The 14119-nt window shown below is 40.9% G+C and overlaps 1 protein-coding gene across 2 annotated transcripts; it reads left to right on the forward strand.

Moving 5' to 3' along the window:
* The first annotated feature begins 278 nt into the window (after positions 1-278).
* On the forward strand, positions 279-14063 carry fam83hb (family with sequence similarity 83 member Hb). Of its 2 annotated transcripts, none has more exons than XM_044336372.1 (8): positions 279-580; positions 6387-6575; positions 6708-7040; positions 8213-8377; positions 8505-8629; positions 8725-9282; positions 9427-11722; positions 12399-14063. In XM_044336372.1, exons 2-8 carry the CDS (start codon positions 6453-6455, stop codon positions 12420-12422), a joined length of 3624 nt encoding a protein of 1207 aa, XP_044192307.1. In that variant the 5' UTR covers positions 279-580; positions 6387-6452; the 3' UTR covers positions 12423-14063. The 2 variants fall into 2 exon arrangements, with proteins under 2 accessions (XP_044192307.1, XP_044192306.1); XM_044336371.1 differs by having other exon boundaries at positions 281-580; positions 6381-6575.
* Positions 14064-14119: the final 56 nt, after the last annotated feature.

The raw sequence follows: 14119 nt of genomic DNA on the forward strand, positions 1-14119 counted from the left end.
AAAAAGCATCTGAATTAAATGAGAATTTGTCCCAAATTGATGAATACTACAACTCCAAAGTTAAATCCAAGTGGAAAGAGCAAGCAGTGAAAACTTACAGAAGCCTCCTCCTTCTTGCAGAGTGGATAAAACACCAATTGGCAGCCATGATACAAAGGCCAGCACTTTTGAAATATGCTTCTGGGAGTGAACTTCCAATGGTCTTCTGTTCCCAGTGATCAGCGGGTCTGGGAGGAGTCTCACCGGTGGGAAAGCCCTGCCTAGCGGGAGTCGCCCCAACTTCTTCCTCATTCACCGCGCTGCCCCTGTAGTGGCGGCGGCTCCGGAGGTTTTCACACACCGCCGAGTGAAACTCCCAGCCCGGGCCTACAGTCCGAGCTGCCTCCCTCCCTAACCCCCCCTCGCCTCTCCTCGCTGGCTGGCACTGGAGGGTGCACACCGGGAGTTGGGTGGAGTTGTTGTCCGATCTGAGGAATGTGACGCACCGACGGGAAAGGAGACGCACGACGGCGGTTTCACCGGTTAGAGCGAAATACGTCCGTAGAAAGAGAGGAAACAAGTTCTGCAGCAAAGTTAGCAGGTAAAGACGAACTTTGTGCAGCAAAAGAACTGTTGATAGTGAGGTTCTATTCTATTCAACTCTATTCTATTATTTTCTATTCTATTCTATTCTTGTGTTACTCTATTCTTGTTGTATCCTGTTCTGTTCTATTCAATGTCTATAGTGTAATCTATACTATTCTATTATTGCCTGTCTAGTTTGATTCTATTCTATTCTATTGTTGCCTTTCTAGTTTGATCCTATTCTATTCTGTTCTAGTTGTATCTTGTTCTACTTTAGTCTGTGTTTTGCGATCTACTCTGTTCTATTGTTACCTGCCGTTTTATTCAATTCAATTCAATTCTATTGTCACCTGCTCTGTTATATTCTATTGTGAACCTTTTGTATTCTGTTATATTCCATTGTTTTCATCCTTTTCTATTATATTCTATTGTGTCTTGCCCTCCTGACATCTTCTATCCTGTTTTATTCTTCACATTCTTCACTCCATTAATGCGAGTGGACCACAAAAAGTGAAATGCTAGTTACTTTCCGCACTGGCTGCCTGGAGTTTGTAGAGGATTAAGTCATCCAGGTAGCTGCTGTGCGTTGCAAAACCTCAACAGTATTGTTATTAGGTTCTCTAAACACACAGAAGGCTCAGTGCGGGCTGGCACCCATGACACAAACTGCTCTCTTCCCAGTTCTTTGATGACATTCAAGTGGGAGAGAGAGAGAGAGAAACAACTACCTTGCAAATTAACATGGTTTCACAGAGTACCTAATAAATACTGCTTGAAAGGGCAGAGACACTTTTACAAGCATGTCTAAATGCCTCGGTTACACAACGCTACAGTATGTATGCATTTCAGGCAGATGTCATCAGGCGAACTTGAGATCCCTTGAGTTTCAAGATAATTGGTGACATCGTACATACAGCCTCATCTGTTGAGCAAAGAAGACACCAAAAGCACACCTTCTCCTACAGCTTGATCTATAGGCACTGACAGTATCTTTATTGCGCCCACGCAGATCAATTTTCCTTGCAGTTTTGACTCAAACAAACAGCATATCGATTTAAACATCACCTTTTCAAGCTTTGCCTCGATTCATTCAATGTGAGCGATGTGACTCATGGAGTAGGAATAGTTGGACATGTGGTTATAATTTGAGGGAAAAAGTCTGTAGTGCCAGCTTTTTTCTTTTTTTTTTTTCCTGCATGTGCATGTGTGCTTCTTATTATAGATTTTTATCCTGTCACACCAGCCATATGGCCTCGCCTGCATCCCATTCATAAGTCTGTTTGCTTTGTATATGTCACAAAAGGTCACTGTCTGCTCGTAAAGGTGTTGTTAGGCAGGTATGAGCAATATATTGCTTGAGGGGGAGAGAGAGAAGTAAAGCAGAAACTTTTTTTGCTTTTATGGTTGGGTTTGCCACTCAAGACGACCACAGACATTAAGACCAGTTGGAAGAGATGACGAGGACCTCAGTGGACCAGTTTTTCAAGCAGTGCTGCCGTATTAAGGAGGGAGGATACTCGCTGCCGTTTGTTCTCACATACTGTATACATTCACCTGACCTTCAGTCTGTCTTTTGTGCGGCACTCAACAGTCATGCTGAGGTGTGATGATCTGAGGAGAGACAAGTTGTGCTCTCTGTTTACTCTTATCTATGTTTGTGTGTCTTAATCCGACCAAAGTGGCACTGCAAGGTTTTGACAGGAGCATCAGGTGTATCCCTCCAAACCTGTTATGAGGTATTGTTTTTTCCATTCTGTTCACACCGAATGATCACACAAAATGCATCAACCGAAGAGGCACGCCGAATCAATCATAGTGTTTGCTCAGTAAGGCGTGTTGAGAACATGTGTGTGTGTGTGTGTGTGTGAGAGAGAGGCAGAGAGAAAACAGAAAGACTGAAAATATTTTTTGTGCTTGATAGTTTGTGTCTCCTCAGGCTTATACCGATGATTCACATGTTGAGACAGATACAGATTTTTTTTTTTCCACTCCCTCAGCTCTTTGCTCGCCTTTTCTCCCCCTGTTCTTATGTCAGTGTTGATGCAGGAATGCTGAGAATGGACCATTTACACGCTTAGTGAGCAAACATTGTGCACAACTGAATATTGAGTTTATCGGCCCTTGAGTAGCTGCGGTTGCTTTCCGCCTGCAAAAAAAACCCCTTGCGGTGGTTTAGTGTTTCAAACTGGCTTTGTTTATGGTACATGTAGGCCAGGTGCGTCCTTGTGTGGGAAACAGAAAGCTGTACAACTAAAGGGAGGAACAGAGAAGAGAGGGAAAGATCCCTATCATCATGTGTCACTTCCAACAGTTTGGTGCCTGACATAGTTGCTATAACAACAAACAAAGCAGCAGTATTTGTTTGAATATCCTACCAGTCAGCCAGGTGAGGTGGAGAAAATCTGTTGTGCTTCTTATGTTCTGGTATTCTTCTGTTGCTTCATATTCTGGTGTGACCCAGCGGTCAGGAGGCTCAATAAGAAACCTCCAGGCTCTGTTTAGTGCTACTGTGCTCGAGTCACCAACTTAGCTCATATTAACCTCAGGGTTGAGTCGCATTGGCTGCTGCGTTCTTTGATTTTGTAACTGGACAATAACAGCAATATTATTTCATAACTTAAACGGCACTTGCAGTGGGGTGTTTTTGTCTGCTGTTGTTTTGCCACACATGATACTTTTCTGAGGTTTACACATGAAAAGCACGGAGAGGTGTCCATCTCTCAGTTTATAGCTTTTATCACAACTCCTCAGGTATGCACTGTACTGCTGCATCGGAACAAATCACTCATATACAGATCAAGTCCCAGGTGGCTAGATTTCTTTAAAATAAAGGAGAAAAAAATAGATTAAAGTACTCATGGATTTTTTTGACATTAGAAACTCGGCAGTAGTGAAATTATTCCATGCGAACCACCATGTGCGCCCAACATGCCTCCCTGCCCACCATGGAACTTTGGAAGGCGAACTGCGCACCGCAAAGGTCTAATTTCTATGGTTAAAAATGAGTCAGGAAACAGGATGTCAGCCATTTTGTTAGCTGATGAGTCATCAGAGAGGAGTGTGTTGCAAGTCAACCCCACCAGGCCAGGATGGGTTACTCGATGACTCACCAGGCCCCTGAGTAAACCGGGTTCTCCTTGTAATTGCGGGTTAGGACTTGGTTCCTTTGCTATCAGCACCAATCTCTTAGTTTGCATGGAAGTTTACAGAAAGGATGTCACTCATGCTTTTTAAACAGGTCTAAAACACCCACTCACCCTCAGACCCAAGGTTATATACACACCCTGATCATTTACTCAATCAGACTGTCAATCAACCACAGTTCCTAAGACAGAACATTTCCATGGTGATGTATACACACACAGTCAAAACACTTCCTGTTTTGACCACATGCTGCAATGTGCAGAAGGAACTCATATATAATCCTGGGATTTACCAAGTATTGAACCAGTTCACTTTGAATACTCAGTGGTTGTTAACACAGATCTCCACCAACAGATGAACCATCCAGTATGCAGCTGTCATTAAAAAAATAATGCTGGTGGGTGTCCTGGTTGGCTACACTGGTCTGATGTGATAGTGAACTGAATATCTTTAGGTTCATTGGACAAAACAAGCTGGCATCTCCTTGAGCTTTAAGAAACTGTGATGCGCATTTCTGATATTTTCTGGTATTTCCTAGACCAAATGATTAATTGCAAAAATAATCTGCAGATTAATCGACAATGAAAATGTTATTATCATGCCTCTCCTTGTAGTGTTATGTTGTCATAAAGTTTCTGCTTATCTGGTTTGTCCTCTATCTGCCGTCTTCCTTTCAATACTATTTTTTAATGGTGGCTGATAGTCTCTTTATGGTTTGGAGTGAGAGTGTTGGTTGAGTAACCAGTGAGTTGATTCATCCACATATGAAATCATGTGTAGAACTTGGCTCTCTTTAAAGATACAGTAGGTTCACAATTTTTTTTTTTTCAAGTCTGTCCTCTGAACATTGTATATGTATATGAACATTGAAAGAGATTTTGCTTGCTGCAATCATTTGTCCTGTTCATACTGGCTATTAAAAGATTCCCTTAAATTTGCTTTTAATGTAAGTGATGGGGCCCAAAATCCATTTTGTCATTTTGTGCAAAAATGCATTTAAAAGTTGATCTGAAGCTTATATGAGGCTTCAGCAGTCTGAGATAATCATATCAAGTGGATATCTGCCACATTTACAGTCTTTTTAGCATGAATTCCCTCTTTGTGTTTCCTCAGACAGTGTTTTCCTGTTGAGCTGTGGTGGAAGTATAGTAACAAAAAGAGAGACTTTGGCACTAAAAAGGCTGTAATGTTGAAAGATATCTACTTGATTTGACTAATCTGGACGGCTGAAGCCTCATATCAGCTTCAGATAAACTTTTAAACACATTTTTGCACAGAAGGAGGACTGTGGATTTTGGTCCTCATCACTTACATTGTCAGCACATTATGAAGGGATCTCCTAAAGGCCAGTAAGAACAGGAGGAATGATTATTGCAAGCAAAAACAATTTCAATGTTAATGTGGGCACCTGAATGTTGTTTTAAGACAGACTTAAAAAATTGTGAAACCAGTCCTTTAAGGATCTGTGAAGAGAATTGTAAATGTCTCCACCCTTTTTGTCCTATTGAATCACACATTCACAGAATAGTTATGTAACAGTGTTCCTTTCACTACCTTAAATTAAGTTTAAATCAGTTCAAGTCATGACATATCTAATAGCATACTCATGGTGCTCACTTAAATCAATTTGTTTGCTCTGATGACACAGATTTTTCAGGATGTCTCAGTAGCAACTTGAATTATGAGGCACCAGCAGGAAAAGTTTACTAAGCAGAGATATGAGAGAACCTGTCTATACACCTCTTCATGCCTTTCCACCTCACCCTTACACCTCCCTTTTCTCTCATTAGGTTTTCTTCTTTTTCTTCCTCTCATTGTATTTTCTGTATCCTGTTGTTTTTCTTTGTTCTTACCTCTATGTAGTTTTCTCACAAGCTGAACTACATTTCATATTCGCTGAATATTACTTTGTTACACCAAACCAGCAATTAAGTCAAGTCACAGTCAAACATTATATGCCAGATATTGTCAAAAGTCATTTTTAGCTCTCTTTTCTTTTATAACTCTGAACATTAACAATGTCGCACACAAACAAAACTTATATATAATTAATGATTAATATAAAAATCGACATCTTTCTTTCCTAAACTGCATGAACTTGTCTTGTAAATTTAGAAACGTGGCTGTAGGCTTTGACAGAAAACACTTGTTGAGATCTGTCTCAACTCTTAATGTCTGTCATAGTAAAAATGCGCTATTGGGTGCAGATAAAGGTGTGTTAATATGAAAGGTGTACTCGATAAACTTAACGCACAGGCTTCAACTCAGCAACAATGGATGCTTTGTGTAAGAGGTTATAGGTAGTAATCTGTCGGCTTGTGTATCCTGACACAAAGCATTCTTCCTCTCACCACCCTAAAGAATATTTGGTTTAACCGGAGGAGTGGTATGTTATTTGCAACCACTAAAGCAATGTGATTATAACATGTAAATATTTAATTGGTTTGTGTACCAGGGTGTGTTTGCTTTGACATTCATGGAATCCTGGAATGTTATATCACTCTAAAAAACTAAAACAGGCTGTGCAGACATCTGAATTAATGGAAATTAGATGTTAATGACAGCTTTGTGCATCATATCTTGTTTAATTTACCAACATCGGATTAATTTCTCTGTACAGTTAGCATAACTCAGTGCACGACCTTTTCTTTCTTTTGGACTTTGTTGTACAGGTTCAGATTCCTCCCCCCTTACGTCTTGTCACCCCTGAGCCCTGACCTTTGACTCCACCCCACTCTCCAACCATGGCGCACCGATCTCAGAGTTCATCGATTGGTGATAACCCCCTGGACCCAAACTACCTGCCACCACACTACCGGGAGGAATACCGACTCGCTATTGACGCACTGATAGAACATGATATACCGGTAACCCTGAATTTTCCTACTTGTGTTCTTTTATTTGTGTTTGTTTTTAATGAGTATTTATTTTAAAATACTTCAAAAAGAGGCATTGATTTCATTATGCAATGAATTTGTGCATGTTTTCTGTCACACCAGGGATACTATGAGTTCCTCCAGACTGCAGATGTGGTCAGTTTCCTGGCACAGCCGGAAATTGAATATATCAAGTCCACAATCCAGGCACCCAACCAGACCTCCAACCTCCCGGAGCTGACATACCACGAGGGAGGTAATGAAGCCGAGGGCTCCTCTGACACCTACTGGCCGATGCAGTCCGACCTGGCTGCTCCAGGTCTGGACCTGGGGTGGCCAATGACACAGCACAGCTTAATCGGGCCCACAGAGGTCACCACTCTGGTCAACCCCTCCGACCCAGACATGCCGAGCATCAAGGAACAGGCCAGGAGACTCATCAAGAACGCACGCCAAGTAAGTAAAAAGGACAGATAGAAAACAGGGAAATACAGTAAAACGTGCATATCTGGTTTGCATTCAGCAGGGATTTCTGAGAAAAAATGGCACCTGAAGATGAGATCAAAGGATTCCACTTATATATGCACATTCAATATGTACAGCTATTAATTTGCTAAAATCATTTTGATTTCTAGGCAGGCACACCACTTTCTCTCAGCTGATTAAAAAGTGGAATGGATGGGAAACACCCTTAATGTACTAAATTAACACACCCTTTCTTACAACTGAATATCCTCTCTCTCTGCCTTATCAGTATGTACTGTGCAAGACAAGCATTATCTCTTCAAAGAAAAAAAGAGAGATAAAGGGCTGCCAGTGACTAGTGAATGTGTGGATTATGCTATCTCATAGTTAGTTTAATCTTACTTTTTATCTGCCACTGTCAACTTTGCCACCACACCCTTTCAGGTGAACATCTAACTGGCTGGCCTTTGGCCAAATAAAAAATACAATTAACATAAAATGTACATGCCAAAAGTCACGAGCAGTCAAACCTGCATGTGTGGTGGGTTATGTGGGTATCTGTCCTCCATTTCTGCCAGTGTTTTTAAAGAGTACATGCCTGTCTCAGAACTATAACATGTCTGCTATGTTTGTAGAGTATTGCTGATACGCTGAGTGCAGTTAATTGCATATACATGTATTCATTTTAAGAGCTAAAATAGGCTTGGTGATTTATTTGTGACTAAATGCAATTCAGTGAATGATACAAATTTAATATCTTCACCTGTGTGATATCAAATTTCACTGTGGTGTCTAAAATATTTGTAGTACTTTAATTTAATATTCAAATTTTTTTATCAGTGAGGTTAGTTAGTAAATAAATTATTCCTAACATCCACTTGTGAATTTTCAAACTTTCAAGAAAACTCTTATCCTATCACTTGTAGCATAAAAACTGTACTTTCTTTGAGTGTAAATTATCTTTTATTGCTGATAAACACAATGAACACCTACCACTCCAAAGGTCCCTTCAAATTATGCAAATGTTCAGGTGTTGCAATTTTAAATCACCTATTCTTTTAACCAATAGCAACAAGCCTACAAAATAATATAAAACTAGATTAACAAAGATCATATGATACTGAACAAATTGTCTAATGTTCTTGTGTTTGCTCCGCTTCCAGGTTATTGCCGTGGTGATGGACGTGTTCACAGATGTTGACATTTTTGCTGACCTCTTGGACGCAGCATCACGCCACGTTCCTGTTTACATTCTACTGGATGAGCAGGAAGTCCATCACTTTGTCTCCATGGTCATCAACTGCAAAGTCAACTTGGACTTAATTCATGTGAGTTTGCCTTTTCAGTACATTGCTTCAAAGGACTAGGCTATCAGTTGTTATTTACTTACTTATAAAACGTTATTTGCAAAAAGGCGTATGTGCCCATAACATGATTTAAATTTTGGTTTTACAGATGATGCGTGTCAGAACTGTGGCAGGAATAACCTATTATTCCCGGACGGGGAAATCATTTAAGGGGCAGGTGAAAGATCGGTTCCTACTGGCTGACTGCAGGGCCGTACTCAGTGGGAACTACAGGTGAGTTCATTAAATTGCTAAGATGCCCCATGCCATTCATTCTGTAAATGCAAGTACTTTAAATGCTTCTACTGTTCTTCCTTATTTCTTTATAGTTTCATGTGGTCCTATGAGAAGATTCACCGCTGCATCGCCCACCTTTTCCTTGGGGAGCTAGTTGCAACCTTCGATGAAGAGTTCCGCATTCTCTTTGCTCAGTCAGAGCCTCTAGTCGTCGACCCATCCGAAAGAACACTTGCACTCTCAGACACCAGCAGCACCAGCAGTTACTTTGGCAGCCAGTTTGGTTTGAAGAGGACCCAGTCTTTGCGGAACCCCTTAGCTTACCGCAGGCAACCTGAAATTTCCTCTGGCTTCCCCTATGGAGACTCTGATCGCAACCTTGCGATTCCTTTCCGGAGAAACGACCCATTTCGTCACACCATTGAACCTGGGTCAGGAATTACAATTGGGAAGTATTCCCAGCAACAGCTTTATATGCAGCAGTCCTTCCTGGACCAGGGAAGGTCCATAGTGTCTAGGCAGATGGAGATGAGTAGCAGTGCCTACAAGAGGCACAGCTATGCAGAGGGAACCCAAGAAAACTACACATCTTCAAGGCAATACATGAAGCACAGAGTCATGAATAATCTGGATGAGACAGAGTTCCAAAGGTTATTTACTTTTTCATACCTACAACTGTTTGGAATTGGAATAATTCAGAATTATTACACGTATCATCATCTTATGTCATTATGTCTTCAAACATAACTGAATTTACTATCAAACAAATAAAAACCACTGTATTTTCTTCACAGGGAACAGAGCCACAGTAGCCATTACTACAATGAAGGGCCTGGACCAGGTTCTGGCCATGGACACTACAACAGACTTCGAGGCCGTCCTCCACATCTCTCCATTGACCAGTATTCAGACTCAAGCTTCCGCTCAGAGCCGGAGCCTCCTCCTGCAATTTATGGCAGAGACTACTTTTCATCTGAGGATTTAGGTGGACGTGAGGGCCACCAGGCACCTCCATTAGCTGGAAGGTACGGAGGAGGTTCCTCCCATAAGAGGCCAAGCATAGGTCAGACGTATGCCTGTCAGAGCTCACCCACACAACCCCATCCACCAGAGAAGAAACAGTTTCCAAAAAAATCTGATCAAGAGCTTGAAGAAGATGAAAGTGTTAAGCAAGGCCTGAGGAGATGGAGAATCCATTCATATCTTAGCACTTATGAGGACAGTGGAGAAGAAGGCCTGACTCAACCAATGGGGTCTGATGCATTTGAAGATCCTCCACTATCTCAGCAGTCTACTGCTGCTGATAGTTCAGCTCCCCGCTTTGGAATTAAAGAACCACCAAATGTTCCCTCTAAGCCCAGACCAGATATTCTGAAACCGCGCTATGGAAAGCCTGTTTTACCTGAAGGCACCAGTAAAGACTTTGCCCCAACAACTGAAAAAAAGGAGTGGGAAAGAGAGCCAGAGAGTGGTACAAGGGAGATGGGTGTGGATGCAGAGGTGAAGGAGGGTCCAGATCTCTTCCTTTCGAAACATGAATCATTCCGCTCACGTGTTAATCCACTCCTTCAACGTAGCTCCCGTCTGCGTTCCTCACTTATATTTTCATCTTCCAAGGCAGAAATGCACAGTGGTAGCCTGGGCCTAAAACCAGCCACAGAGGAAGATGAGGAGTTAGACTCAGTGCGCACTTCCTCAATTGTGGCTAAGATCCTAGAAAAGAGGAGGTCATTTTCTCGGGAACCTTTTGATTGGAGAAAGAAGGTGGAGGAAAAAGAAAAGGAGAAAGAAGAAAAAGAGAAGGAGAAAGAGCATCAGAAAGAGGAAAAGGAGACACAATTAAAAGATGAGACAAAGGAAAAAGAGGAACATGAAAAAAATAAAGAAGAGGTAAAGACAACCCAAACTGTCGAAACCGAAGTCACATCATCATCTCTGAACATGAATGACCCAGCCAGTCGACTGCAGTATTTCAAAGACCTGGCTGCCAAGAGAAAGGCCTCAAGAATGGAGGCAGAGTCATCACTAAAAGCCCCAGAACCTGCTGAAAAAAAGCCAGACCTTTCTGATAAACCTTCTCCAAACACCATGACAACTTCAAAGACTCCAACTGTGTCTGTCAGTTCAGCAGAACCTGAACCAAAGAAGCCAGACATCTCTGGAAAACTGGCAGAGCTCAATCGCAGACCTTCACTTAGTTCCTCAAAACCACCTATAGTCTCCGCCAAGCCTTCCATGACCTACCTAAAGCCTTCAGAGACGACTCAACCTCATAAAGAGGAGAATGCAACGGAGGGTCAAAAGAAAGATATATTCAAGTCTTTGAAGCCCCTTCCATCGCCTAAAATCTTTCGGAGGGATCCAGTGAAGCTTAAGGGACTGAATCCTCGCCATGTCTCCTGTGGTGAGGAGATTCTGACCACAGATGCTACAGATGCTGAGAAGAGTGAAATGAAAAAGAGCCGCTCCCATAGTTCTTCAACTCTACAATATGAGGACTCTAAGGACGGACTACAAAAAAATATGGGATCTAATACATCCCTCAACACGCTTGGGAGTGAGGGAAAAGGTGAGGGCAAGCCACTCGACTTCCTCAAGAAGCAGACTATGAGGCTAAAGGGATTCCTGGGGCCCAAGGATAAAGACAAGAAATCTGCAGGAGATGATAAGGGCATGAGCACGGCCAAAGTGGTAACAGATGATTCAAGCAAAAAGCAGAGTTCATCAGCTAGAGATACAGGATCTACCACTACTGACCAAACTACAGCCAACCACAAGACATCAACTGGTTTATCAGGCCCCTCGCGATACCAGGGCCCTGCCAGCTCTGTCCTGTTCAGTAGCAACCTACGAGATGACACCAAAGTCATTCTGGAGCAGATCTCAGCAAACAGCCAGAAGAACCGACTGGAGCGAGAAGAAATGGAAGGGGACAGAGATAGTGATGCCAGTGAGAAGGGTCTGGAGACAGAGATGTCCATTAAAAAGAATCGACTTCTGCGACCACAGGGCAACGTCCAGGAGAGAGAGGGATTGTTGAAGAGGATAGAGAGCATGAGGAAGGAGAAGAAGGTCTACAGCCGCTTTGAGGTAATCATTACTGCAAGGATGATGTTTACACTGTAAATGGGAAGGAGATATAAACAAAAGTAGTGTTAGGTGTAAATAAGAAAAGTAGTAGTAAAGGGTATTTGTGGAATTAGGTTAGATTAAATCAAATAAATTTAAAAAAGACGTTTAAAATATAAAGACCAAATCCTATGTTGTTTGAGTTTAGATGCAGCAATATACACTTGTGTGAGTAGTATACCACACAATTAGAATACAATGTGAGAGAATAATCTGAGTCATAAAAATGAACCAATATGTTTAGCTTATGTTGAGGTGTTTTAAAAGAAAGAATCTTATATATTGTTTTTATTGATAATTTTTTATACATCATCAGTAATTATATGTGGTTGTTGGTATGATTGAAAGGATTTTAATTCATAAACAATCACTGGATGGATGTTAGCTTTACATAGTGTCTGCTCTTAAGCTGTGAAAATAAATGTTGGCGCACCAACTAATATTTATTGTTTTATATATACAATAGAAGTCTCGTACAAATACAGCATATCACTGTTATCGATTATTATACACTTTTAAATACAACTGAGTTTGGTTTTAGTCTTTCTGGTATATTGGTTAATTTGAAGAGACATTAAGATAAGCAGAACACTGTACTTATGAGTGATTCACTGTTATTCCTGTTTTCTGCTAACAGATGGGGAATACCCTGGGACAATGAGAGGAGGAAGAGCAACCTTTTATATGGAATCTATTTATGCAAGATGATCAAAAAGACTCAGTGCCCATATGTGCCAACGACACTTTCAAAGTACCTCTGTGGCTCAACACTGCAGCCTTTCCTGGATTTTCACTTAATGTAATAAAACTTGAAAAGACAATATATAAAAATGCTGAAAACAAACTAAAGTCAGTGAATCTGGAATGTGCCTGTTTGCCAGACCCTGGTACAACTTTTGCCTTATATGGCGAATGACAGAAAGAAGAGTGACTCTACTTGAATACTGGGTGCATGGGCTAATGTTTCACCAAACAGAAAAAGGTAGGGCGATTTACCTATGACTAAGCTTGTGTGGACGTGACTGAGAGAGTTAGAGAGAATAAGAGAAAGTCAGCACATATCATACCTGAGGGAAAGAAAAAGTCAAAAATCATGGCAGTATATAACTGCACATCTGTAGAACCAGTGTCTATGTTGTTGGGACTTGTTTGAAACAGGGAGAGTGTGCCAGTGGCACTCCAAGGGCATTACCAAATCTAGAAGGCCTAATATTAACCCAGACCAGAAAGCAAAGATGGGAATATAAAGTGGAATAGAGGAATAAGATGGAGAATTGATGAAGGGTGAAATTTTCAGGGCAAGTATGAGATTTTAGAGAAGGAGGTGAAACAAAATCAAAATTAACTGAGTAAACTGTTTTATAACATCTAATTGTGACTTTGAGGCAACAGCAGTAGTTTTGATTGAAAGTCAAGCCTATAGTGAACTTTACCCTTTCAAGAAAGTGTTACGTATCTATCTGTTAGGGTGTGTACCCGTTTCTCATGGTTATAAAGATGTCAAAGAACCATTCCTAGAGAGGGCCTAAGTGCTTCAGGGTCAGAGGATTGGAGCTAAAAAAAAAAAAAAAAGAAAAGCATGTGTATTTGTCTTTGTCTTGTTTTGTAATGTAAATAAATATGTAAAGCTTTTACATTATCCCTGAGTCACAAAAAAAAAAAAAGATAATTTCTATATAACTGACAAATGTGCCCTGGCTGCTCTCTTTTAAATTAGTCTTCACCTCTGAAGGAAAGGAAGATGATTGACCGATTTTGCAGTACTGGAACAGGGCCATGCTTCCTTACATAAGTCACTTCAGTCTGACACCTACGCCCTACGCAGGACTCCTGACACCTTTGTTGGCTTGTAGACACTATTAAACCAAAGATTTAGTTATATGGTACAGTTCCCAGGCTGCTTGACAGCTCAGCTGAGCAGAAAACCATTTAGTGTTACATGTATTTTTGTACAGTACATCAAAAGATTGGAGGACCTATTGTTATATGGACACTAAAGTGGTTACACTGTTTTCTATTAGAGATTATATTGTAAATATTTAAATAAATTAAGGGTTGGTTGACATTTTAAGTATCAAATTGGATTATGATTACTCTCACTGTAGTATCAGTGCCTTGTGTTTATTTTTAATTAACATGTGAGTATGTGGTCTTGGCTGTAAAAAGTAATTGACATTAATTAGGGGGGAATCAGTTGCACAGGGTCAATGTGTTCTTTTTTTAAACCTCAAAGAGTATTACATTGTATTTGAAATACTGCAAAAAATGTTTATTACTTTTATTAAATCTCTCTTAAACTGAATTTGATTGTGGTTGTGTGTCCACTTAAATACAGGACGTGTGTATACTGTCGTAAAG

This window comes from Thunnus albacares, chromosome 19 (genome assembly GCF_914725855.1).
Source record: "Thunnus albacares chromosome 19, fThuAlb1.1, whole genome shotgun sequence".
Lineage (NCBI taxonomy): Eukaryota > Metazoa > Chordata > Actinopteri > Scombriformes > Scombridae > Thunnus > Thunnus albacares.